The sequence below is a fragment of the Lates calcarifer genome, linkage group LG18, assembly GCF_001640805.2.
Source record: "Lates calcarifer isolate ASB-BC8 linkage group LG18, TLL_Latcal_v3, whole genome shotgun sequence".
Lineage (NCBI taxonomy): Eukaryota > Metazoa > Chordata > Actinopteri > Centropomidae > Lates > Lates calcarifer.
In genome coordinates this window covers 10844193-10872112 of record NC_066850.1, presented here as the reverse complement: position 1 = coordinate 10872112, position 27920 = coordinate 10844193, and the positions used below count along the sequence as shown (strand labels likewise).

Here is a 27920-nt window from a genome sequence, read left to right as displayed (position 1 = left end):
AGCTTCAACATTAAGAGAAATCCAAAATTAAGCTATAAATAGCAAACAGCTAATGTTTTTTGAACAGAACTGCTGGCCAAACCTCCAAGAATAGAACCACATAAGGACAAAAAACAAAACAGAGGAAGAAAGATGAACAATAATATTTATATAGATATATACAAATAATACTGTACAAAAGCACAAAGGAAGGAATAACAAGATTTTTTCTGAATTCAGCAGTGGAGTGTAATATGAGATGACTCAATATACAGTACATAATGTATCATAAACATTGGAACGGCTGTTTTTTTGAGAGTGTATACAAACCTAAAGAAAAGCTTAAGAGCTGGACTGAATCTGGACTGTGCTCGTAGCATACCGCTGCATACACCCACTCTTTCTAGCTCACATGCACACACACATACACACATTTGTAAAAACAGTCAGGCAAATACATTCACGTTTGGGGTAAAACCCATTCACTCTGATTTCAACACAGGCACACCTGGACTGGCTAAGATTTAACCACCTGTAGTGGCTTGTATGGCTTGTTCAGCGTCACTCTGGGTGCTTTGCACATCATGTCTGCAGCACACACACACTGCTGCCTTTATGAGTATGTGTCCACCATATTAAGGAGCACATAGGGAATGGGTGTACTCCATCCACAGTCCATATGAGGGATTATAGATTGGTGAGTGTGTGTTTAATCTTCCTCTCTTTGTGTGTCCGTATTCCCTCAGTCCATCTTAGGCTAAAGTGCTGCAGCGAGGAGGAAATTCAGTTTTTTGTGGGTGTTTTAATGTATGTCAGTGGGTCTAGGGGGCTTCCTTAATTTCTTGTGCTGCAGCGGCAACAGCAAAGGAGATGTTTGCTTGAATCCTACATGAGAATGTAAGAGTGACAGATATGTCTTGACAAAATTTACATCCTGTGTGCTTTTAGCCTGTGAAGTCCACCACTAGCTTTAGGCTCTCATTGGACAACAGCAGAGAATGGAGGGATTTCAAATGTCTGTCAGGGCTGCTCCTGAAATCCTCTGTGATTCAATATTCCACATCTGGAGGATGAGCAAAAACACGAATCCATGGCTTTGTTTTATCAAAAACAGTCTTGTCAGTCCATGAATCCGTCGGTCCTCCAGTGTTTCAACAATCTCTCTACCAGTTGCAGTCTTTCTTGAGCAGTGTGAGGACTTTACGGCCCAAGCTGGCTTTCCACGGCTTGACGAAGCTCTTCATGTTGACCAGGAGGCGGCCCTGCTTACGGTCCGTGTGTCCCGCCACCAAGTACTCCACCCCTAACAAAGGAGGTCAAAGGTCAAGGAAACTCTACTTTGGGACAGCACGTTAAATTTTCAAAACCTTGATCAGCTTTGAGGCGACATGTAAAATTACTGGTCTTTACGTTTTTGCTTTTAACATCAAGATGGTGCATTTGGGATTGAGACAAAACAAAATACAGTGTGTACAGACTGTGAGTGTGAGCATGTGTCTGACCTGGGTTGAGGATTGGGCAAGTGCAGCCCCGTGCAGTCCATGACTCGGGGTAAAGGGTGACTCGACCTCGCTGTATCTTCACCTTGGTGTTCTGACTGAGCACTTTCTGAACTTTGACCTCCACCTCAGCGTGGGAGCCCTTATCATGGGCCGACAGCACTTTCACCTTCAGCACTAAGAGTCAGGTAGAGAGACGTAAAATGTACTAAATGTTGTAGCCACATTTTCTGTCAGGCGTCATTCTGTTGTCACCAGAGGAGGTATACAGTTGTTTTATATGCAAGAAAAGGATTTATTGTCTTCTGTACAAAGTAAAAACCAACTACAGCTTAATAGGGTCTGTTGAAGAAGGCTGGAACATGGAACTATAGAGGCTAACTTGTGTCTGTTTGGTAGCTGGACAAACTTCAAAAGGAGTTTATCTGATCATGATTTTTTTTCAGTTTGGACTTAAATTCAGATGAGGTGTGCTTTCCCCAGAGGGGCTGGAGCAAAATCAATCATTGCTCTGAATGCTGCAGGTGGTTTGGCCATCGCTTTGAGTCCACACTCCACCATGGGGGACTATGAATGTACAATATATTGTAAAAATCCATCCAGTAATTGTTGACATTTGAGTGAAATGTTTTGACAAGTGATTGCCATGAAATTTGGTTCAGATAATCACATTACCACAATCATAGCACCATAAATTCTAGCTGCGTCTCGGTCGGGAGACTGACAACACTAGTTTGACTCTGACTCAGCTGTCATTCACGTCCTTGCATGTCATCAGGGAGGAGGGTCAAATGCTGTTAAGAGCATGCCAAACCAACAGGCAGCAATATAACCGAAAGAGTCATTCTGTCATCCTATTGCACAACGTGAAGGAGCTAGAAATTCTGATATGCTAAACTTTTCGTCAGTATTGTAGGACATCCCTTGCACCACATCGCTATTCCTCAATTATGTCTCAGGCTGAATTTGTTCAGTGTGATCCCAGTTTAATTTTTTTAGCACCCATATCAACCAAATACTTGCTGCATTCGCATCAGGCTCAGTCAACAGTGTTGGACCTATACAGACCTCTAAGACCAAGATATACTTTAATTGTTAAACGGGAAAAAGGTAAAAATAAATAAATAAATGAAGACAAAGAAATGCACTGGGCAACTTAAAAGTGTGCATAAAATTTAACTTTCCTGAAAAAACTTTGTAGGGAAACACAGCTGATGAAGTGATGAGTTCTTACCGTATGCATAATTCATGGTGCAGAAGAGTTTGCTGTTGGTCAGCGCTTGCTCTTTGCACTCACACTTCTCTGCAGGGGGACAACAACAGAAGACACAGATTTAATATTTGTAACATGACTGATGTTGAGAGTGTGTGTGCGTTTGTGTGTATGTGTGTGTGGTCTCATATACTGTATGTGGCGTCCTAAGAATGCAAGAATAGAGTGTGTGTCCAGAGAGGAATGTGCCTATGAAAGCTGCAGTTACATGGTGGTGGTGGTGGGGGGTCTAAGAGAAGGCACACTTGGAAACTATCCACACACACACACACACACACATCCATCTTTGTTCCATGTCCTTCGAAGGCCCTATCAAGACTTTCATTACTTAACCATTAACGCTTGGTCACTGGACTGTGGAGGACGATGAATAACACACACACTGTCCCTGTATCTCACCTGAGTAGTGGAGGGCAGAGAAGAGTTCGTCCGCTCTGAAGATCCTCACCGGCTCACTGGAGTTTCCCTCTAAGTTGTACAGGTCCAGATCAGAGCTGCACACATACATTACAACATTATCACACACGGGAATGTGGGAGTGTATATCTGTACTAAACAAATATTCAATGAGCCTGATACTGCTGCTGACTGAGGAGCGCACACACTTCAGAAACATGATAAATAATCACCACTGTTTATTCAACCACTGTGAATATAGATATCTCAAGCAGCTACAGGTTGGAAGGCCATTGAATATAAACATAGTTTGGATATTCGTTGTCCCCAGAGGAGGATTCCTGATGATTTTGGTACCACTGTCAGATCTAAATTTCCCCTTGTGCCATCAAGTTTCCATTAATATTTTCTGTGGATATTCATGGTCCACAGATGATGTATATTTTGTTTCAGCAGCTGTAGCTCCAATATCAAAGGATCAAAGCCAAAAATATCTTCTTCTTACAGCAAACCTTAGAACAAACTTTTAGTGATTACACCAGAATCAGTTCAACTGTTAAAGTTTCAAACTTTGATACATGATTTTACACTGTTAACCAATTGCAAACCATCTTGAAAATGTTGAGAAATAGATAGTTTAAAAGAAAAGAAGCTGTTGTATTATTTGTGTTTCACAGTAAGTAGTCACCAAGCGTCCAGTTTAGATTTTGATCATTGTCGCCTCTAGGGTGAGAGACTGTATTGTAAGATTTCAGATTCAGATTGATATATTAGTATACTGTTAGTATATATGGAATTAGTATCAGGAAAGACAACGTTTTTTACTCACCCAAACATACAGTCTCCAGTGAATGGATCACAGTCTCCTGCACAGTCACATGGACGGCAGCCATAGTCATGGAAACCCCAGTATCCCACCATGCACCTGTCGCAGTGGGCCCCACCTACTCCCGGTTTGCAGATGCAGTTTCCGTTGGAGGGGTCGCAGGGTGAGCCGTCAGCCAAGTGGAAGGGCATGGACCCCAAGGGGTGACAGTTGCATGCTGGGAAAGCAAAAAGATAGAATGAATTTAGATGTGGAGGTAATGTTGCACTTTGACATCAAGAAATCATGAACACATGTGCACCACTAGATGTTCATCCTCTTCAGTAAAGCTAAAATTCATGGAAGTAGTTACACCCTTTTTTGTGACAGGGTGAGAGAGAGTAAAACAGGAAAGACACTGAGAGACAGAGAGATGAAATGTGACAAAGGTTTAAATCAAACCAGGGACAGTGTTGTTAAATGCTCTGGGTCTTAAAACCACTGTCTCACCATGACAACCCCTGAAAAATGTAGTTTTAATTTGAGACACACCAGCACCAACAAGGAAAAGTCAAATACAAGAAAAATATGTATAAAAAGTGGAGCAGATTCCAAAGGTCTTTCTAAGCTGACAAATAAATAAATTAGAATTTCATCATTCATCAGTTGTTCTATTTGTCTGTCTGGTATTGTTGCAGGAGCTCGTAATACAAAGGCCTCTCTCTTTTTCTTATCATGGCTTTCTCCCTCCCTCATGTCCCCTCTAATTGTGTGCTGATAGGGTGTTCTTTAAACAACCTCCAAAAACAATATACTGCACACACACACACGTTTCCACTAACAGTCCTAGAAAACTACTGTCTGCTGTCTTTCCACTGCTGTGAGCACTAAGGTCCAGAGCCTTGCAGGAGGAGGAGGTGTCTTGCCTCCCCTATAAATCTGTCCCTATCTTGGGGGCAGATGGTGAGGGAGGTGTGTGTGTGTGTGTGTGGCGGGGGGTGAAGGACAAGCAGAAGACAAGGAGAGAGAAACATAGAGGGGTTTGTTGTTGGGAGCCATTTCTCTTCTGTTTAATGATGCTTGAAGCCTGACTGGCAGTAAATGACTCTAAGTACTTACTGTAAACCCAGAGGCCTGTCTCTCTGCCCTCCCACCTTCTTTTTTTAACAATTAATGCTGCATTTACACACGGATGATTTCTGAATGGAGATGTGATATATACCTGTGTGTATATGTGCTTTTTCATCAGTAGGTTGATGTCTGTATTTAAGTATTTAAACAAGCACAGAGGCAGTGCTACAGTTTTAAATTCCCCAGTAAAAAGTCGCTGAAATAGCACATTTCCCACGGTGGACTTCTTCAATCCCAGATGCGCCACAAATGCGTTTTTGACCAGTAAGGTCGATATCTCATCAACGTTCCTGAGCTTCAAACCAGACACTTTATCAGATGAATTACCAGGAACCACAAAGATAAGATAACGCGTATAACGAGACCAAACAGCACGGTATCAATAAAATCATAAAGATATCACATTCATAGGCTTTATTGACACAGACCCTCACACAGACACACAAGTACTGGACATACACCAAATATTACAAGACAAGATCTTCATTTATAGACAAAGCCTTGAGTGTGTATGTGTGTGTGTTTCAGGCCCTATCTGTACTATTGTTTAGTGAACAGCCTCTGCAGGTTAATAATTAACAGAGATTAAACCGCCACCTCAGTTCCACGTAAAGCCAAAACATGTGCGGCGATGTGTTGAGTAAGCGTGTGTGTTTACATATCTGCATGAGAATTTATGAGCATTTGAAGAGGTCACTACACAAGGACTCACATATGTAAATGATAAATGTGCGTCTGTGTGCGCATATCATAAGAAAGCTGTCAGCTGCAGGAGCTCTGACAATGAAAACTTTATGAGCGTGTGCTGAGACATGACAGGACACCTGCCTGAACAACCACAGAAAACACCCAGAGATGATAACAAACACCACACACTCACACACACACACACACAGTAACTTTCCCCTCTGCTAAAGTGTTTTGGTGTGTACGAGCTTGCGTGGAGCTTGACAAGAGTGTTTTCTTTCCCGGGCCCCTCGGAGCCTGGTATGAAAAAAATGTTCCTCAAGACGGAGGGAAATTCCTCCATTGTCAGCGAGTGGCTGCAGTGGGATTTCACAAGCTGTACCTTCGTCTCAGGGGTTCTCCGAGCATGCCGTCGCTGCTGCTTCTTTTTTTTTTTCTATCAATCAGCCATCACTGACGATCATTTGCCTTCTTGCCTCTATAGTTACCCCACTGGTGGTGAGTTTTCAGGCACAGAAAATATGCAGGACACCTAACCCAATGAGTGAAATTTAACTCCACTAAACCATGCCTGGGATTTTCTGTGACCTTATAAGAGGTGCCAGCACAACCAACCTTTGTTTTTAAATTGGCACGTGAAGAAAACACTGGGGAAAACACTGAAGAGTAACAGTGGGATGAGGCATTTACTTCTACTCAGGTAGTAAATACAAACACATTTCATCATTTATAAGATCCTGAATTGATGCTAATGGTCTCCAAGCAAAAATCTGGCAAGAATCACACTAATAGTCTGTTCACATCTAGCGTTAACATGTGCCTTGGGTGATCCGATCACAAGAGGACAGGTGCACAGGTATGAAAGTGTATTGAGAGCCAATTGCTCTGGGTCGCAAATGGCCACATTGTTTTACGGGTATGTACCTGAATGTGTCCTTGTGGCCACACTGAAGCATCGGCTACTCTACTCATGTCCTATCTGTAAAAGAAATTATGTTCTCATTTGCGCGCTAAAACAACAACAACAGTCAAAATGGATTCGGGTGGATGTAATACACAACAGATGCAATCTGATTTCTATTTTCTAATGGCTTTGTCCATGACGTCTGAACATTTCGAAAAACCCAGAAAGGCAGGATATCACGAGTGCAACAAACACCTTGAGTGATGTAGTTTACCTGGATCACACCAACATCTTCAAGTTTCCTGTTTTGTCCAGTGCTGTTCTTCTTCCCGTGCATTTGGTCTTTGCAAATGGAAATGATGTATGCGTTTATTTGCATATGGAGTCGGGGGAGTGGGATCCCATCACAAGTGGTCACTGGAGACACATTAGGGGATGCATTATGTGAACTGATGACTGAGGATGCAGGTTAAGGCCTAAGATGATTTATGTTGGAGATGGCATAAGGAGGTTGGAGCAATGGCAGAGATAGTTCAAGATCCAAAAGCTGCAGAGTCAACATGAGATAATGGAGAAGACTCTCAGGATGGCTTTGAGAACATGCAGCCTGTTCTTGGGCCGCACTGACAACAGATAGTGACTATGAATGAGCCATGTCACTGTCAACATGCACAGTATAGCCTCTGTCTGTCTGTTGCAGTGGATCTCTCGATATGAAAAAAGAAAACAAAAACATGACAACACCCAAACTCTGAGTGATAAAATTGGGCTGATAGCCGGCATATTCTTCCCCCTAGGTGTTTTTGAATGGTCTGGTGCTGTTTGACAGTTGTTTTGGATTCAATTAGATGCTAGTGTGTGTAAAAGAACACACACACACATACACACACACTTGAGTAATCATGTGTGAGTCCAGCATACCTTCAGGACTGAGCTCACTGGGTCAAATCTGAGAGATAATCAGAGGGAGAATGTAGCCACTGTCGTGTTTATGGATGACTATCTTGTGTTTACTTAAGACTAGTCTCATCACCGGAGGGCAGCAAGCCGCTCAACCCACCCACACGCAAACACACACACACACACACACCGTACTCATACATAGACACAGAGAGGACCCTCACACATCTAGTAACATCTACTACCAATGATTACCCCTGGAGCTACTCGAGCTCTGAGTCACGCATGAAACATTGCAAAACAAGCCGAGATGGACAAGCAGGGGTTGTGAGTCGAGCTTTGAGTCAAGACGTAGGAATGCCGCCATCTGATGATTAACTATGGCGTAAACCCTGGATGGAGCACGCTGTCTCACACAAACACACACACACACACACACACACACACAGAGAGCCAGGTGCCCATCAGGAATCAGCATTATCCAGCACGCCCCGGCTTGTGATCTCAGTGCTCCAGCATTCCTTGGGGATAATGAGAGCGCTGTGCCAGTGTGGTGTGTATGAGGTTAATGTTGTGATTCATGCCAGCAACACTTTGTCAACACTTAGCTGTGATTAATTATACTTTACGCCATTCTACGGTGTGTTCTACATGTCATGGGTTGTGGGGTTTTACGGGTGATGGTTTGCCAAAAAGTCTGGTATGGAAATGTGACGCTGCGCCTAATGTTTACTGATGAAATTCCTGAAGTCATCTCATATAAATAAACATTTCTGGAGGCCTCATGGAGTGATGACTAGGATCATTAACTACATTATACAATATGTGGTCAGTGTGATGAAATTCAAGATGGAGACACCTTGATGTGAGATTTATTTTTTTGCACCTCAGAATGACTGAAATATACTAATATATTACACAATGGTATTTTTGCACCTTTATATTTACTTAAATAACCAAATAATGCCAATAACAAGCCACACTCTGCTTCTCATCCATGTTGTTGTTGCTGTAATGAGCGACTGGTGAGTGTCGTGTTTGTGTATCTTACGTTTGCAGGAGTCTGGGGCGGTTTGTGGTCGGTGGGGGTCTCTGTAGAAGCCGGGCTTGCATTTCTCACACTGACGTCCCTCGGTGTTGTGCAGACAGTCACACACGCCCCCGGTACGCTGGCCGGACTCACGCCACGCCGACCAATCAAAATGGCAGCTCTGAGCATGTCCATTGCACTTACACTCTAGACGTGAGAGGGAGGAAATCGTTGCTGGTTTGTCTATGGGAAGCAGGTTTGCTGAAGGCACTCAATGAATAAGGTAAATGAGAGGAGGACTAGTGACGATGGCTGCACATTATATAACATTTCTGTAAGTTAAAAGCTGCGAGTGTGTTTGTCCGACTCACTCCGACATTCGTGTGGAGCCCCTGTCAATCCGTCAGCGGGCTGCCATGGTCGGTCGTTGTAGAGAGGAGCGCAGCGCTCACAGTGATCACCTGCAGTGTTGTGTCTGCACACACACTTCCCATGAACCTGAGGGAGAAAGAGAAAAGAAAGAGAGAGAGGGAGAGAGAGAAAGGGCTCATTAGCAAGAGGCAAAATGATAGACAGAGGTAGAAGGATGGAAGGATGGGAGGAACAAAGAGGTCAGTGTGATGGAGAGGACCGTTTCCAGCGTGAGGACAGGCCTGCTGAGGGTGAAGACTTTACTCTTCCTCTAGATTTCACACACTATTCCTTCACCTCTCTTTCCTTTTCCATGACTCTCAGTCTTTCCTTTTCTCTCCTCTTCCTCTCCATTTCCTCTGATTTCCTCTCGTTCCATCTCTTTCTCGTACTCCCTCGCTCAAAAAATAGTGAATGGAGATTGATTGTTTGGCTTCATCACTGGAAACAAGAATGGGCCTCTGCTCTGAAAAGCCTGTGTGTGTGTGTTTACGAGTGTATGTGTGGATGAGAAGAGTGCAAATATGCAGCACTGAGAGCACAATAACAATCTCCTTGTCATTCCTGTGAGCTGGAATGCCATGCATGCTGGATAATGATTGAAGGAGGGGGGCAGGCAAGGCATCTGAGGAAGCTCTTTATTTGTTTGCGTTACTCCGTGCAACTGTAATGTAGGACACACAATTATACAACGATTACAGAGGTAGGCACACTGTGCACACGCATAGAAAATAAAGCACAAATGCACAAAAACACACACCAATTCTTGCCCTTCTTTCCCACGGTGTGTGATGTGTCTCCAACTCTTGAATGGCTCACACACAAACGCAGCGCGCTGACTATGGAGTTAAACACATCCACATGCTATAGGAATACAGCTATACACAACATGTCCTCTGCCAGGACTGACCCCACATCAGCCCTGCAGTGTGGACGTGAACACACACATCACACACCATTTCAATCACACTAATAGAGGGGAACAATTGTGTAAATGAGAGATCCAGGCAAATAGGAGACAGAGCGGAGAGAGACAGAAGGGGGGGGTGCTGGAAAAAGAAAAATCAGACAGGCAGGGAGGAGAAGAAGGGGAAACGTCCAGCAGCAGCAGCGGCAGCAGTAGTAGCAGCGTCTGGCCCGGGTCCAGACAGCTGGTATTTCAACCCATTTCACATGTTTACCATACCGTGATACGGGACAATTAACACATGTACACAGTGAAAGCTGCACACATGCAATCATCTAAAGTCTGCTGTGCAGAGGACACAGCAGGGCCGGGCTGGTATGAGAAGCTGCCGATGGTTGACGGATCATTTCATCAGTTTTACCTCTTCCAAGCCAAAACATGGGGAACAGTTACATTTTTAAAAGTTATATATGGTTTATATAAACCCTACACTATCCCACCTAACTGTGTATCATGATGGGATAAGGTAAACTTAAACACATTATGCTACAAAGCATGCTTATGTTTCAAAGCTGATATTGTACTTGTCAGTTTCTCAGTTGAACATTTTGTACGTCATACATCTGATTCTGAAACGGGTTTATTGGGTTGAGTATGATATTTTAACAGCAACTTGTAAAGTGAAACCAAGATACAACCATTCACAGTCTCAAAAATGGATGTCTGAACCAAACCATGATTTGGAGTGCTAAGACTCGGAGTAACTTGATGCTTTCAGCTCCAACTTTGTCTCCATGCTCCGAGAGCAATGAGCAAAGGTCATGCAAAAAGTTATTACAATTAATCCAGAAGGACTGAACATCTTTAACAGTTTCCATCACAATCCGTTGAATATTTGTTGAGTAATTCCCATTACCAAAAAGGTCAGCCTAATGGTGGCGCTAGGTGAGGAATCATAAGAGGCACCTTGACCCTATAATACCTGGTATGGGTGAAGCTCCAAATACGCTGAATCCTACATTTTTCATAATGCAACTCAATAGTGTCTCTCATTAGAACCTGTACATTTGTAGTCTCAAAGACGACACCTGATGACGTTATCGGTATTGTTTTCTGTCTTGACAAGCTCATCCAAAGCCACAGCAGACATTATACAACTGATCTCATAGTCTGAGTGGTAATAAGACTGTTCAGACTGACAGTCATTTGAATGGAGCCAGCAAGGCGTCCCAAAGCGGGGGGTGCAAGGGAACACATAAATGCAAGGGAACATTCCTGGTGGATTACTTTGCAACATGAACAGATGAACAGAGTATTTCTACTGTTTACCTGTTGTGGAGGAGGATAAAATGATACCACTGTGATAACTTTGTAAAGTCCTGTCTATTACTATTTGTTCTGGCTTTTAAACGTACAAAACAAAACATGCCCAGTAATGCAGCTCCCTGCACTTCAGTGTGGATCCCTGCAAACTGTGAGTAGTTATGCAGAGCAAGAAAACACACAAACACAAACACACCCTGGCTGGACTAATTGCTGTAGCTGGATCTGGATGTTGTTATGTGTGTGTGTGTTGGCTTTGTGGCTAACTAACAGACAGTGTAATCACCCTGAACCGCAAAACCCCATGTGGGGGTCCAGGAGCACAAAACAACAACAGCAAACAAACTGATCCCTTCATGACCTGCTCACAGTGTCTGGGCAGTAATGACTGGACGTATCAGAGCCACTTTCACCACTGATTACTGCACACACACACACACACACTGAGAGCAGACAAAACACTGCATGCTTAAGCACATGCTTCTCACACACACCACAGACTAAACAAACAACACACACTGTACATGTATGATTGCACTCTATGTTTAGTGTACATAAAAGCAGTTTCGGGAGGTCACACAAACATTTATAAAAAAGGCCCAAAAATGCACAACCACACAAACACACACACACGCCCTTCCCTTCCCTGAGCGATCAGTAATCTCTGCCCTCATCTCCTGTCTTGTGCTGCTCTGCTTGTTTGGGTTTTGCCAGAAACAGCGGCTCTGGGTCGAAACAGAGACACAAAACAAAAACTGATAGGCGGGAAAAGACACTTATATAACCCCTGTGTGTTTACCGAACGCTGCCGCATGGCACGCAGCAGAACGACACTCCGATGACCTGAGGTAATGTTGTCAGGACAGTTAAGAAGGATTTACTGTTCAAAGTCTCGGGTGCTGTCAGACTAATATTTGTGGCAAAGAGAAGGGAATATTCGCCACTTGGTTTCATATTCCACACAAGTAAGCATTAAAATGACTTATTATTATTATTATTATTATTATTATCCTGGCGTGCAGAGTGGAGTTTTACAGCCCTGTGGTTTAAATGCTGTTTCAGAGGATTTTCTAAAAGAAGGAAATCCTCATGAAAACTCTCAGCAGAGCTACTAGGAATTTCTTGGCGTGGAAATAGTGAGATTTAAACATTTAAAAACTGCGTCCTGTAAATTGACTATCAGCAGCTTCAGTACAAAAATGCTGGTATCAGCTAAGAAAACACATATGAATCGTCTTGTTCATTTATCATGTCAAAAGTCAAACATTTTCTCTGTTTCATATCAGTGTAAAATAGGAGCATTTGAGAGGGTTTGCTCATCAGAATCTGGGCTCTGTTAAGTTATGCAGGGTTGATATCAAAAATCCAGCATCACTCAGGCTTTACTACTATATATACTTAAGTAGTGCTACTGTTTATTTGCCTTTCCTTATATAAATTGTAAAGGAAACTCCTTGTTGACTCTCACTTTCCCTACTCGCTGATTGCAGTGGGACCGGAGCTCGGCTTCAAAGCCATCCAGCGTTTCTGTGTTTTTGGAGATGGCTGCGATAGGAGCCTGGCTCTGAAACACTCTCCAGGAAAAACATTGTCTGTTCACACCTTCATCAACACACACATCAGCATCAACACCATCATTAACCCTCAGTTCAATCTATATCTCCATCTCTTGGGTGTTGTTATCAGCAGAAAAGCAGCTGTTTATCTGACCAGACAGAGCCAGAAGAGCAGAGGAAACAGGAGAGAGAAAGGTGATCCCCTCCACCCCTCCTTTAGTCTGTTATTAAAAAAAAACTGCCAACACAAAGTGAACAAGCCATTTAGTCTGCACATATCAAGCCTATAATTTAGATTTCCTTAGAACAAGTGAAAAACCTGCCTGTGGGGAGTGATTACCTCATGACAATTATCAAAACATGTGACACTTAAGGAATGTTTAAAAATGTCAGAGTGGTGCAGCAACAAGTTTATGTGCATTGGAAATGTAATTACTGGTAAGGAGTATTGATACTTTCTTACCACATGGTTGGTCCGGTCTCTAATGGGCTGGTATCCCGGCAAAGGAACACACTGCTCGGCATGTCCATTACAGAAGCAGCTTCCCTTCACTATCAGGTCATATATGGCAAAGTGTCGGGTCGGAAGAGCTTCGCGTGCGGAGGCATGGTCTTTGGCCTGGCAGGGACATGGCTGTTGCTTGAGCAGCCGGATGCGGATGTTGGTCACCCTCAGCTGCTGCTGACCTTCCACTCCGAATGGATCCAGAGACTCCCACTTTGGGAGTGTCCGGTAGATCACCTGTTGGTCAAAGAGAAGGAGAGAGAGAGAGTGTGTTAATTTAAACTGTTTACAGACTGTTCAAATCCAAGTTGGGATAATGGGAGTTTTTTCTATTCTCTCTATTATTAACTAATAATTTTTGAAACTTTCTGTTGATTGGTAGTTGCAACCTTACTTCCCTTCTTCTTGAACATACAGTGGGATTGTTTGTTGCACAGTATTTATGGTTTTCTGCCTCTGCCGTTTACTTTTGCTTTATGTCTTGAATTAAGGAAAAGCATGAAAAAAAATCTTAATAGTACAAAAGAGCAAATAAGACACTTATCACACTTTTTTGCAGCTCCACATCATGATTTATAGCAATTTAGACTGATGCATTCAGTGGCACAATCAGGTTCATTGATGCTGCTCATGTCGCTACATCTGTCATGTTAATGGGGGTTTATCTTGGTACCACTGGTGCACTAAGCTGTGACCTTACACCCCCACCATTATTGACTGCATCCTCACATGACCATGAGGGTGCTGGGTGTCCTTAAATGAGTGCATCCAACCTTTCTCCCTCTGCCCCCTCTCTCCTCCCTCTCGCTCTCTCTCTTTACCCTGTCCGGTCCCTGGACATCCTTCAAATCGAAGATCCCTTTGTGGGCTGCCATTGCCATGGCTACTGCTGCCACTAGCAACCAACACCGCTGCTGTTGTCAGGGTGAAAAAGTTGGTGTGTGCCCCAACTCTCGCTGTGAGAAAAACGTGTTTGCAGTGTGTCTCTTTACCAAAGTGTGTGTTGTTGTCACTGGCTACTGACTGTCACTGATATCATTGGATGAGTAGTGTGTGTGTGTGAGTGTTTTCTTTGGTTGAAGCTTTGGTTGAGATGCGAGCAGAGAGCCCACGCAGCTCCCTGATTGGCTAGATGACTGGCTGAGAGTGAGATGGGAGGAGCGCTATTAATTTCCCTGTTGTTGGAAAAGGTCACGGGGTCACAGCATTGTGGTCCGCAATTAAGAGAACACGACAAATAAGACGAGGGGCGCCGGTCCGCAGGAGAGCACCGAGAGCTGGGCCAGACAAAGACGGGGACGGAGATGCAGCTTCACATAACTCAGAGCCACACAAAAGGCCTGCGACAGCCCGGCGACACCACAGCAACACCAGCACACACACACAACCACACTGGCATGCACACAGACACACACTGACAAAATCACGTAAGTGTCATGGATTCCTTTACACAACGCAAATTCCACAAGAGGCCTTTTTGGAGTTTTTACTACACAATCATGCCTCATAGGCTTCCTTTGAATGTGGAGATAAATATTAGTGTTCGCAAATATGCTGATGACACCCATGTTTATGTTAATCTGTGTTCTGAATAGGTGTAAGTCTGGGGTCTACCCAAGGGTCTTTAAAGGGTTTTAGGGGGTCAAGCAAACTGAGGAACAGTTTATCAAATCCAGCATATGATAATGCAATATATTAGCTCATATACTGTGCTTTTTGAACTATTTTAAAGTACTATGGCACATTTAGCTGCTTACCTGTGGCATCACTCTGATTTTTTTACTTCACTTTTACTTATGTAAAGGATGTTGTTTACTCTAAACTTGTGCATAGGAATTAAAATTGGGGTCAAAATGTGAATGTTCTTGAGGGAACAGCAGTAGAGGTTCCACATGCTGGGCTTAAAGGTACCAACTAACTGCACTATGAAACAATATTTTGATTAGCAGATCATGCAGTACGCATTCCTAGCAATAGCTTCTTGTTATTCTACTGTTTGATGAGAAAATTTTCATCACCAGAAAAGAGGTGGAAAGAACACTCCATGGACGTAAACAATGCAGGTTTGAAGATATAAGGTTTGTTGAGTAACATGGATCATTATCATAATTGCTTGTTTTCAAGAAAACAGATGGGAACTTATAGCTGTAATTTAATTTGCTGTAACATTATCATAAGTACAGAATGAAAAACATCACCTATTGTAATCTTTGTGTCACTGTGACTGCTTTGTATCTAACGTGGAGAAAAATCTAGAGAAGATATTAATCATTAGTATCATTATGAGAGTTGAAAACAGAGACCAGACACATATGTTGTGTTGAAAGCACATACTGTCTATAGGTGAATGTTTTATACCTGCTAGTAAAACACACACAATACACAACACATGTTAGGCCACATTTTAATTTTGTCTCTCTGAGGCAGTGGGTTCACTGTGGGCCGTGTGTCCAGTCGTAATCTTTCTTCCTGTTTCAGGCTGAAAAATAAAGTAAGTCTGGCTTTCACAGGCCTAATTCCATCAAAGCACTGTGAACTGTAATCTGGTAAACAGGCACAATGGGCATTGATGGAAGGAGAAAGACAGAGAGGGAAACGGAGAGGGGGGATGGGTGTCTAGCCCAACAGTACCAACATCCATCAGAGCAACGGCACTTCCTTCCCAGCCGACAGACGGAGAGCAGACTGTATGTGTTTATCTGAAAGGGCATGGACTAGTGTATGTGTGTGTGTGTGTGTGTGTGTGTGTGTGTGTGTGTGTGCTCGAGGAACTGTGGAAAAGAGAAGGAAAATGTGTGTGCATGTTGGCCGGTCTGCCTCACTCTCTTCCCTAAGGAGGTCAGTCTCTACAACAAACACTCACATTCTTCAGGCCCAGCTGACCTCATAAATAAGACAAGGAGTCCTACAATACGCACGCACACACACACACACACCCCACCTTTCCCCCACATAACAGGTGAACGTGAAAAGCTTTCAGCGCAAGAGATGACATGCTTTCATGTTTGCAAGAGAAAGACGAGAGGCAGAAAGCTGAGAATACCTGCTGCCTGTAATCGCTTCCAGCTATGAATACACCCCAGCCCCCCCAACCTCTCCCGCCTCCTCTACACCACCACCCCTTAAAAAACCTTCGCTCCCATCCATCACAGCTTTCCCTTATCTGATCACAGAAGCTCAGACATTCACATGCAACCCAACATGCTTTGATACACACACCTTAAGAAACACACATGAATCACACTGTGTTAACCTGAGCCAACAGCCATGCAGGCAAACTTTAGATTACGTTGTAAGTCAGGTGTGATTTTAATATTTCAATACACACACCAATCATATTTCTGACTCCTTGGCTGACCACTTTATCAGTAAACAAATAAATACAAGTTAAGATTATTTTCATCCATTACAGCTACCCAGAGTTCGAGGTGATATCCTCAGATAGGCTCCTTTGTCTCAGAAAAAGTGCAAAATCAAAAGATATTCTATTAACAATAGTGAATAACAGAAAAAAGCAGTATAGTATATACATCTAAGAAGAGGATATCAGGCAGTCATCACAGTCATCACAACATTTTTTTCATTTAATCTCCTTAGTGCTCAGTGATAGTAAGCTTTATGTAAATGATGTAATATTTTTGTTTTTCAAGAAAACATAAATTATTAGATGTTAATTCCATTTTAATAATTGTAATGTGAAGGCCACAAGATGCATCAGAAAGATCTGGTAAAATATCCAGTAAGTGCCAATAATATTTTGTCAAACTGCTATTTCTATGGTCAATTATTGATAAATAAACCTTGAACCTTAAATTACAAGTACCCTGACTAGATGTAGAGTAGAGCAAGTGAGATACTCCAGCCCCAAATCACACACTTACAGTGCAAGGTTTTGTTGTCACCACCTTGCACAGACCACAAACTGTGAAGGACAATCACAACAAAACCACACAGAGGCAGAAAAAGTGTGAACAGCTGAACAGCAGCAGCAGCTGGTCTGTCAGTGCACTACTTGACCTCTTTTAACCTCTGGGTCATCAGTTGAGGGGTTAGAGGGCAACGGTCATGCTCCACACACAGGTGGCTGAAGCTAACACAGTCAGAAAGAGACAGGAAGAGGAAAACAAGGTGCTATTTTCACACCTTCATCTACAAATGGTTTAGAGCTGCAATGATTAGTCGATTAAGCAAATACTTTTTTTAGCAAAAATGCCAAGAATTTGCTGGTTTTAGCTTCTTAGATGTGAGACGTTGATGCTTTTCTTTGTCATATACAACAGTAAACTGAATATCTTTGAATTCTGGACTGTTGGTCGGACAAGACATCAGAAGAGTCTGACCAATTACAAGAGGCAGATTAATTGATAATTGAAATAATCCTTCTTTTAATCATGTAATAAAAGCCCAAAAACTACTCTATATAAGTGCATCAACACCTGCACACCAAGAATTTAGTAACGCTCAAAAACAGAGACACAGCAGGCGTATATAGAGAAAGATTTACGATCCCGAAGCAGAATAAGTCGATAACATCTGTCAGAGAGGAGTAGTAGCAGGGAGAGCCCGTCAGAGAGGGCGTAAACACACATTACATATGAGAGCGCTGCAGGGAGCCCTCGGCATGCGCCTCCACACACATCTGCAGAGCAGCTCCCGACACACACTGCTTCAATTAAACATCAATGGACTTCAGGAAGCCCTCTCGTGCTACAGTCAAAGTACGCCTATTAAACACTCACTCATGCACATACACACACTCACATAGAGCTTCCCCCCACCTGGCTGCTCTCTGCTTTTATTCTGCTCAGTGTGCTAAGTGCGCCCTATGACTCTCGCATGTTGCGTGACTTAAGAACTGATTTTGTTCCGGAGGGAGGAGAGGGTGCTCTTTAAGGCTGTCCGACTGGCGGCGTGGTTTACCCTGTCATATGTGGTGTGTACAGTATGACATGATTAGCGCTTCATTTACAGAGGAAGAAAACGCTGCGTAATGAGCAGGAAACTCTCCCTGTTGCCCCCTCCCCCCTCCAGCGGTTCACTGCAGGTGTGTATCCACCCTCCTTCCCACCTGCGTGGTCGGACTGTGGTTGGGCTGAGAGAAAATCAGACATGGAAACACTAAACTCGTTACTGAATGTTGTCTTTTGTGCTGTGTACCAGCCTTTGTCTGGTGCATATTGTCCAGTACGTGCATGAATCATTTCCTTTGAATCCCGTGTGGGAAAGGTGGACTCCATGAGCAAAAGCTATCACAAAGAGAATGAACATAGAGTGAATGGCCATTGTCACTGAAGGGTCTAAGAACAGAGAGTGTACTAACAAACCTGACTTCGAATAGATTCTAATGACTGGATTTAATATGATAAAGGCCCATCAGACATCACATAGTCTGGACTAAAAACCACACAGCCTCCTCCTCACCTCTCCACGGTTGCAGGGATAAGCCCCTGAGTATTTGGATGTGCAGGTGGCCCCGTCCCGGCCCGCACCTGCCTTTCCCTCCTCCAGCCCGAAGGCGTCGCTGCAGTTGCTGGCGTAGTACTGCAGCATCCTCCACGTCCGCCCGAAATCCTGTGACCGCTCCAGGGTCATGGCGGCAGGCCTCGGCGAGCGAAACACGATGATGAGATGTGTGAAGTAGAACTCGGCCTCCAGGTCCAGCTGCACCGTCTCCGACTCCACCCCCTCGGCTGACTGCCACCAGGTGTTGGGGTGACGGAAGGATGAGTCAGACATGGCCACGGCCAGGTGGGACAGGAGAGGCAGGCCAGCATTGCACTTGGCGCACTTGGCGGCACCGCAGGCCAGGTTGGCGTTGGGGTCGGAGTAGGAGCAGTAGAACTCTGTGCCGTTGTTGCCGCAGACGGTCTGCGTCAGGACCCGCCGACCCAGGGCTAAGTTACCCATGCGGGGGTTGCAGGCCCGGCTCTCGCAGCGAGGGGCCACACCTGCACGGAACACCTCCACCGACAGACCTGGGTGGATGGAGGGGAAAAAAAAAGAAGTTTACACATGCACTTGGCAAATATGGGCTGAGGTGATAGAACAGCTTTCTAGAGAAAACTAGAAAAAAAGTGAAAGCATGGCTGTCAGGTGGGTATGGCAAGGTGTGGCACTCATTATACCTCGGCTTAAAGGATCAGTCCACCCAAATACTTCATCTGCAATGTCAAGCAGATAGGTTTTTTATTTGCCAAGGCTTTGAGATATTTATCTAAGATTTCTGCTTCCTGATGCAATGGAGCTGTCTAATGCACAAATTTCACTGTCATCAGTTTCAATGGAACTATTTCTCTGTTAGAAAGACACAGTCTAATAATTGACCATATTAACCAATAAAAATGTCTTGTTAAGCAGCATTCAGCGATCCACTTAGTAAAAAACGCAGGTTTGGAGATGGTCTTACACATCTGAATCTAAGTTATTAGTAACAAAGTGTGTGTGTGGGAGTGAGTGGGCAAGCTGGGAATAAGAGTGACTCAGTGTTGAGTGTGTGTACACAAGTCAAGTGATTTACCTTGATCGGAAATGTTATGCAAAAAGGGATAATAGAGGCATTGTGCACCTGCCTGCTGCAGACTGCAGCCAGCGTGGACTCTGACACAGATAAAGTTTGGCAGCTCAGGGAGGAGGATGAGCAGCATTCAGACGCCTTCCAGACGCTTTGCAACTCCCCCAAGGGGCCAGAGTGTCATCTTCCTAAGTGGATTTATTATCTTAAACCTGGAGCTCTTGTTGTTTTTTTTATGTCAAATATCTCACAGATTGAGTCATATTAAACCTTAGAGGCTGAATTAATGTAACAGGAATCTTTTCTCAAACTATGTTTTTTCGTTAGAATGAAGTTCATGCTGAATTACATAACTGTCTGTAGGTGAGGAGGTCATGAGAGGAAGACTGAGACCTTAGACAGAAGTATCATTCATATTCATAACTCTCATGTTTTTTAATATCAAACTTCCATCCAAATAAGTGAATTTGAACAACAATGAGACTCAAGCATACCCACATTTGTTCTGTTCTTCCGAGAGGAAGATGGAAACCGGGGGCTCATATTTTAGTTAGCTGTTATGAAACAAACTCATAACTTTCAATACATGTGGGTTAATGTGTCAGAAATCCAAAGTAGTAGTTCAAAAATTTGGTCGTTAAATTGGCTAAAAATCTAGGCGAGTTCTGCATTGATGCACTTGTCTCTGAGCAGCAATAGCACAGTGCTGCACCAGCAGCAATAACTGACAATAAGGATGTTCCATGTAAAAAAAAAACAAAAAAACACACACACACTAACCTGAATCTGACAACAAGGCCAGACTGATCACAAATAAAATCAACATGTCCTTGTTGTGGGAATAATCCAAGGATACGAGAGAAGAGGGAGAAAACTGAGCCAGAAAATCTGCTGAAGTTACTTAAAAATTAAGTATGCAAAGATCTCATCCACGATGGCAAAGTTTTTTAAAAAAAAGACAAGTGCGTAGGCTCAAATCCAGTGTGGACTTTCTCTTTCACTCAGCTGCGATCCAATAAGGCGATAATAACTCAATCGGAGGAAGAACCAACATGATCCCGGACGGTGTGTGATGTCCCGCTGTGAAGTGGAGAAGAAGGGGAAGGAGAAGTGAACAGGTCTGCCCAGCTCGTCTGCTGCTTCGGGACCTGCAGCGTGTTTCATTTCCCTGCAGTGTGAAGCCTGCTACCCGCCCGCTCTGCCCCGCTCATCTATTTCTAAAGCGGCGCAGGAGGAGAAGCAGAGGGCTGTGTAGTGACAGCTCCGCCTCTCCCTCCCCTCCGCATTTCTTTCTTTCTGTTTTTTTTCTCTCCGACTTAAAGGAACATTCCAGTTTGTGCGGAGCTGGCATGGATGAAGCTCACACACAACCTGATCGCCAGGGGGGCTCCCCAACACGAGGGTCCCGGACCTCTGGGGGGCCTCTCGGAGAGTTCAGGGAGTCCAACAAGTATATTAACAACCGATAAGGAGGAACAAGTTTAAAGTTTCAAAGTAAAAGCACTTGCTCTGCAGATAAACAGCTCGTATAAGTGATATATTATCATGTATGACATTATCACATTACTAATGGTGATGCGTCAGTGTAGAGGGCTCTGTGTAGTTTGAGACGGAGGTGACTCATGTTATTATGTAGCCCGGCTAGCTCAGTCGGTAGAGCATGAGACTCTTAATCTCAGGGTCGTGGGTTCGAGCCCCACGTTGGGCGCAGGTCTTTTGAACAGCAAAGCAACTCTGACTGATGTTTGTAGACAGTTTAAAATACTGTGAATGATTGATTATAACGATGATCACGACTTGTTCAGTCAATTATTACAAACTACATAGCAACATTAATGAAATATGTGTAGCTATATATAAATATGCAGTTAATACATAGTTTAATTTTCATGCACAATATTTTTAAGCTTTTAAGCTAAAAAAAATCTAAGGTACTGGGAGCTATGGCTGTAGAGTAGAAATACAAAATATATGGAGGTCAAATAAAGCACAAGTACCTCAAATATATACTTAGGTATGGAATTATAATGACAGGGAACTAATCACATGTGTTTATTTGTAATGTCTTCATCTGTAAAGTGGTGTGTAACACAGAATTCCATTAAATGTGGTGCAGCATCATATAAGTACTGTATTTAAGTACAGTGCCTCAGTAAATGTACTTGGTTACTTTCCTTGGTTACTTTCACTGCTTAAGTGAAAGTACAGACAAACTGTCAGCAAAATGTAAGAGCTCATTATGGAGAGTGGCTGCTTTTTAGATTAGAAGTAACTGTAACTATGCACTTTATAGAGTAAGGTAATCTCATACTTTATAAACTGTAAATAGTCATCAGTGTGATTAGTGAGTTACTAGCAATTATATAAATGTAGTGGTCAAAAAGATTATATTTTTCCCCATGAGATGACAAGGTATAAAGTCAGATAAAGTGGAAATAAGTACAGTTTCATTACCTGTCAGTAAGTATTAAAGTACTTTCCACCACTGGTCATGTTAATACCAGGGGTCCATGACATGATGAAGTCTGGGACACCTCTATAGACCATGTGGAGTCTGATGAAAAGCAGATATGGGGCATAAATGAGCGCTCATACCAACATTTCTGACTAATTGGCTTTGGATTGAGCGAAACTGCACACACACACACACACACACACACAAAGTGATGCTGGACAAGCTGCTGACGCACTTCGAATTACACCGATTGGTTGCTTGGCTGAAGCCAGGCCGCGGCCTTTGTTGACAACATTGTTGGTGTCCATACAAAACCAGTGAAATATGCAAGCCAGTAAATTGCCAGCTTTTTAATTCCAGTTCTGCTTTCCACATGACCGTCTGTTCCCAATGATGGCTGCTTAATAGCTCATAAAAAAGAACAGAGGGACAAGATTGAGGCATTCATGAATGAAAAATGAACTCAGGAGCAAAGCTTTTAAACCACCACACCTCAGATTATTGTAATGCCAAACTTGAGTATGTGTTTCAGTGTGAGATGGGAGTGTGCAGGCTGCAGTGTGCCCCCCTGTGCTCAGCAATGGTACAAAAAAAAAAAAAAAAAAAAAAAAGACAGAAGCATTTCTGGAAGGAAACTGTTGTTGGAAAACTGTTCTTTCTGCTCGGGCCCATTTGGGTCAAGCTCGACTGGACACAGCATGGCTTTGGCTTCTCTGTCTGCTGTGTAATCGGACCATGACCTGCTTTCTGTGCATCTGACCCGTGTCCAATAAGCAGTGAGCCAAATGAAACTATCTCACCTGTTCATTTTGTTCTCTCTGTCCTAATTCACTCACTGCTCCTGCTCTTTGTGAAGGAGAAAACGATGTTCTTTCTCAGAGATTTAAACACTTTTAAACCCCCCTGTATCTAGTCTCTATGCTGAGCTATGCAAACTGCCCGCTGGCGAGAGCATCATATAACGTACAGACATGAGCCTGTGGTCACTGCTCATCTCTTTGTGGCCATTTTTAATGTATTTATATGTTTAATTTTCATGCCCTTGTGGCTGTTATTTATGACCTTTTGGACAGTTTTTAAGTCGTTTTGGTTGTTTTTCATGTCTTCATGGCTGTTTTTATATCTTTCTGGCCATTTTTCATGTTTTATAGACTGTTTTTCCATTTTTTGTGGTCATTGTGCATCTCTTTGTTGTTGTCTCTTTGTGGTCATTTCACATTTTAATGCTAAGCTAAGCTAACCACCTGCTGCCTGCAGCTTCCCATACAGACATGAGATTGGTATCAGTCTTCTTATCTAACTCTTGGGCAAAAAAATGAAAAAGTATGTGTCCTGTGAACTGCTCTTTCATGCAGGTATAATGTTTGCAGCATATTAGCAGTTGATAGCTACTGCCAAATTTCATGTCAATCCATTTAATAGTCATTTAGATATTTCAACCTGGGACAAAGTGTTGAACCAGCGTTGCCTTCCCCAGAACGATGCTGCCAGAGGGGCTAAAAAACCTCATACGTCTCAGACTAAAAGCTATTTGTCAAACAGTGGATTTTTGCTCACAGTTGGTAGAGAGTTGGTATGAGCTCATCTACTCCACAGGCCTCCTCTGTGTTAACTTTTGTCTCTCAGCTCCTCAGCTCTCCTCTGCAGACTTCAAAGAGCTTTTTGGCATCAGACTGGAAAGATCCGACTTCCACATAGCTGTCTCCCTCCAAATGATGATACAGATGAGTAAAAGGCTGCAGCAGTGAGTTTTACAAATTGTTGAAGCAGCTATTTGTAACTCCAAAGAGCCCACAGTCATGGACAGATCAGGAAACGCAGACACAGACATGTAAAAGGTCCCCACCCCTCCTGCCTGGAGGAAGACACCCAGACACTCTTTTTTCCATCTTCACGGTGATTTTGTCTCTTTTCGATCATTGTACATCTCTTTATCATCATTTTTCGTCTCTTTATGGTTACTGTAACCCCTGCATGCACCTCTCGCTCCACCCCGACTCTTGACACACACACACACACACACACACACACACATTATCATCATGCCATGACTGACACAGTGACTGACTGACAGATTGGTTAATTACACAGAGCAACTCAAAAGAAGGGAGAAGAAAAATAGGCTAAATGATGTAAGGACAGGGGTATTTCAGACATGCAGAGAAAGCTCCACTGCAATTTCAGAGGAATTTTCTTCTGACAGAACCTAGCCTGTTACTGTAGGAAGTCAGATGTTAGTTTTATTCAAAGTATCAGGTTTGAACTTGTTGGACACTTTAGTAACAGCTGAATGCTTCAACGCAGAAAAATGAGTAAAATCTTCAGACTATTTGTGCCTGGAGAGAAACAGCTGCCCAGACAGAGAGCCAGTGCGACCCAGATATGACAGTCATTTCACTTTTGCTCCTAAACAGGTCAGAGTTTTCACTCACTGAATAATTGAAGTTCATGTTAATGTGAAAAGATTCTATACAGCAGATATGTACGTCAAGTCAGGGCAGACAGACGGCTAATTCACAGTGTTATGTTACGTAGCAGTACACGTTATTGCATATAATTATGACCCAAGAGGGAACTGCCTCAATTTACCCTGACTTTACAGACAGTTTTATTATTTCCCAAGACTCCAACCTGTACTCTAACACTGAAATTATTAGCTGATTAATTAATAGCTGATTGACAGCAAATTATTTGGCAACAATTTTGATAACTAATTCATTGTTTAAGTGAGATACCGAAATGTTACTTCCACTAGGTGCTCAAATGGGAGTATTTATTAATTTCTCAGTTTTCTATGATAGTAAACTGACAGACAAAAAAAGCTATTGAAATTATTTAATCTAGTTTCAAAGAATATTCTAATATTTTATACACTGAACAATAAACAAGTTATTAAAGATACAGATTAGATTAAATATTAAGGATGATAATACTATCAGAAACGCAATTTCAGTGCAGGTGAACTTTCAATGACTGACCGCTATGACCGCTTTGACCAGTAGGTGGCAGTGTGTAAAAACACACAGACTCCTCCGAGGTCAGAGTGTTGTACTTCCTGCGCGGCGGCAAAGCGTGTTCTGGTTTGTGAAGCGCTAACGTTATTGTGACGAAAAGAAGCCAAACATCAAAATTATACTTTAAGACACATATTTCCATTAACCAGAGATGGTGAGTATATTTTATTATCGTTTTCTATCAGTTTACCCGGTACTTTTTGGGGATATTTTTATCTTCGACGTGCAGTAATAGCAGCCTGTTTGCTTGTTAGCATTAGCTGTGTTAGCTTCTCATTCATAACTTCGACTAAATGAATGAAGCCCTCAAATTTATGCACAAAACTTAAAATTTATGTCAAGTTTATTTACTTAAAAAACAACAGCATGGTGTGTTTATGACACTCTTTCATTTATAGTGAAATTATGCCGCCTATTGTCTGAGTTTGGCCCGTAGAGAAAATCTAACCAAACTCCGTTCAAAAATCATCTAATTTAGCGAGCATTTATCAATCAACAGACAGTCCGTTTAAGACCTAAAAGTTGCCCCACGGAAATCTTTAGGTTTATATTTTGACTCCTTTGCTTGTCTGGGTTGCCTGAAGTGTACGTAGCCCCGTTTAGAAAACCGCAGAGCCTTTGTGAGCCAAATAGTGTAAAGCGTTATAAGACCTCTTAAAGCTTTAAGGCTTAGGTAGGCTGCATGCTGTGCCATGCACCAGAAGCTACTTTTTAAGTAGGCAAGATGCATACAGTCACACAACCCAATAGCAACACACGTAATATTAACTTAGAATTGCTTTGTGTAACATTTATATTTTAAAGCCATGCACACTTACTGCTGCAACAGTAGCCAGAGTTATTTGGCAGATCTCTGGGCTAAATTTGGCATGACTTTAGCTAGTTAGAGAAGAACATCATCTCTGTGACCACTAACCTCATCTTTTTTTTCTTCATAGAGTTTACCTCTGAACCCAAAGCCTTTCTTGAATGGCCTGACAGGAAAACCAGTGATGGTGAAACTGAAGTGGGGTATGGAGTATAAGGGCTACCTGGTGTCTGTGGATGGGTACATGAACATGCAGGTAAGCAGAGTCATTATTAAGTAGGATACGTTGTGCATGGTCCATTATAGTGGTTATTTATCAGCCTCAAACTCCTCCTGCATGCATGCATGTACGTCTCATAATAAAAGTTTATTTATTGTTTTTGATAACTTAGTCTTGCATTTTAGTTGCTTTAAAAGTTGGTAATATGTGACTCATAGTTCTCTTTGCCTGTGTTATATAACCATAACATTTTCTACCCATATGAAGCCATCAGAGATAAATCAGACAGAGGAATGATGCATTTATGGGTTTTAGTCTTATTTTTAGGAGTCTTCTAGCAACTGTGTTAGGTTATAATGATGCATCACATTAAGTTGTGGATTCTAATGAGTCTGTCTCCCCTCTCTGTGAGAGGTTATATCATGTATATGTTTCTTATCATCTTTAACTGTACCAATCACTACAATGGAAATGTGTTTGTGGGATGTTTATTTTGTGAAGTTTATTTAAATAGCACTTATTAAAATCACAAGTGCTTCACAAAGAAAAGTATACTCATGTATGCATATTGCATGTATGAATTAGGATCAAATGATACATGCAAACATGCATGTTACATGTGCACATACTAACACACCTAAGCACACACTTGTATACAGAATCAATCCAGCAAAATGTACTGATGGTAGAAGTACCCAGAACGTTTCTAAAAACCCAGACAGGTTATTAAAAACCTTTTCCACAAAAATCAACTTTCAGAGGTGACTTAACATAACTTAACAGGGGCGTCAACTCTGAAAGTGTGTCTTCTTGATGGCTCTTTGACCCTTATATTTACATGTTTCCCTGACAGCTGGCAAACACAGAGGAGTATGTGGATGGAGCGTTGGCGGGTCATCTCGGTGAAGTGCTGATCAGGTACGTTTTAAGACTGGAGCCTAAAACATCTGTTAATCTTTGTATTAATTCCCTCCTCTATTATTCAACATCTGAGGGAGCTTTAAGAGTCCTTGCTAAGAGAGATTCACACAGTAAACAAGTCTAGATACGCAGCAGCTGCACAGTAAGATGTGGCTGCTCTGGTGCAGGATCAGATTGCAATCTGAACTGTTTTTTGGCTGAAAAATACAGAGAAAGTTTTTTATGGCCTCCAGCTTTAAGATCCTCACCTACCTTAGCAAAGCTTTGTTAATGATTAACATCTCATTTTTCAAAGCAATCAGTGGTGGTCTTCCCTGCAGCCAAGTTGAGCTCATACTGTGTGCTAAACAGGTTGCTATTCATCTCCACAGATGCAATAATGTTTTGTACATCAGAGGCGTAGAAGAAGAAGAAGAGGACGGAGAAATGAGGGAGTGACATCAGCGTCTGAGTGTGACTGTACCTGGTAGCTGCGTTAATGTGTGTTTGTGTTTTCACCATGTGAAACAAATGAACGTTTGGAGGGTTTTTGTTATTTTTCAAGCAGTTTTGAAAATGATCTTTTTTTCTGTATGTAAGACCAATTTTATGTTGTGACATTGTGATACAGACACAATAAACTGATTATTGTACCCTTTTTAAAACTGATTTTTGTGTTTTAAAAAAACCATGAATGTGTCTCTAA

General features: G+C 42.5%; 2 protein-coding genes, 1 long non-coding RNA gene and 1 other non-coding gene across 4 annotated transcripts in view; 3 read left to right on the top strand and 1 right to left on the bottom strand.

Moving 5' to 3' along the window:
• Nucleotides 1–24804, top strand: part of LOC108897563 (uncharacterized) — a 40075-nt gene extending 15271 nt beyond the window's left edge. Inside the window, exon 3 of the long non-coding RNA XR_001963316.2 lies at nucleotides 23899–24804. This is a non-coding gene — a long non-coding RNA (uncharacterized LOC108897563). The remainder of the gene's footprint in view (nucleotides 1–23898) is intronic.
• Nucleotides 129–21055, bottom strand: ntn4 (netrin 4). The gene is made up of 10 exons (XM_018697257.2): nucleotides 20598–21055; nucleotides 18728–19281; nucleotides 13265–13543; nucleotides 8976–9102; nucleotides 8626–8811; nucleotides 3977–4190; nucleotides 3151–3245; nucleotides 2713–2781; nucleotides 1482–1655; nucleotides 129–1282 (listed from the first exon to the last, which is right to left on the bottom strand). The coding sequence occupies exons 1-10, from the start codon at nucleotides 20641–20643 to the stop codon at nucleotides 1143–1145; spliced, it is 1884 nt and encodes a 627-aa protein (XP_018552773.1). The 5' UTR covers nucleotides 20644–21055; the 3' UTR covers nucleotides 129–1142.
• Nucleotides 21453–21525, top strand: trnak-cuu (transfer RNA lysine (anticodon CUU)). Its single transcript has one exon. It is a non-coding gene; the product is annotated as a tRNA-Lys (tRNA).
• Nucleotides 24805–25283: 479 nt separating the features above from the next.
• On the top strand, nucleotides 25284–27879 carry snrpf (small nuclear ribonucleoprotein polypeptide F). The gene is made up of 4 exons (XM_018697275.2): nucleotides 25284–25440; nucleotides 26225–26350; nucleotides 27168–27232; nucleotides 27607–27879. Exons 1-4 carry the CDS (start codon nucleotides 25438–25440, stop codon nucleotides 27671–27673), a joined length of 261 nt encoding a protein of 86 aa, XP_018552791.1. The 5' UTR covers nucleotides 25284–25437; the 3' UTR covers nucleotides 27674–27879.
• The last annotated feature ends 41 nt before the right edge of the window (nucleotides 27880–27920 follow it).

Coding starts and splice junctions, on each gene's coding strand:
- ntn4 (XM_018697257.2), bottom strand. CDS start 20,643: ATGTTGATTTTATTTGTGATCAGTCTGGCCTTGTTGTCAGATTCAG. Junction 3,246..3,976: donor ACTGGAGACTGTATGTTTGG/GTGAGTAAAAAA, acceptor GTATGTGTGCAG/CTCTGATCTGGACCTGTACA. Junction 1,656..2,712: donor CACCATGAATTATGCATACG/GTAAGAACTCAT, acceptor CCTGACTCTTAG/TGCTGAAGGTGAAAGTGCTG.
- snrpf (XM_018697275.2), top strand. Junction 26,351..27,167: donor ATGGGTACATGAACATGCAG/GTAAGCAGAGTC, acceptor TTTCCCTGACAG/CTGGCAAACACAGAGGAGTA. Junction 27,233..27,606: donor CTCGGTGAAGTGCTGATCAG/GTACGTTTTAAG, acceptor TCATCTCCACAG/ATGCAATAATGTTTTGTACA.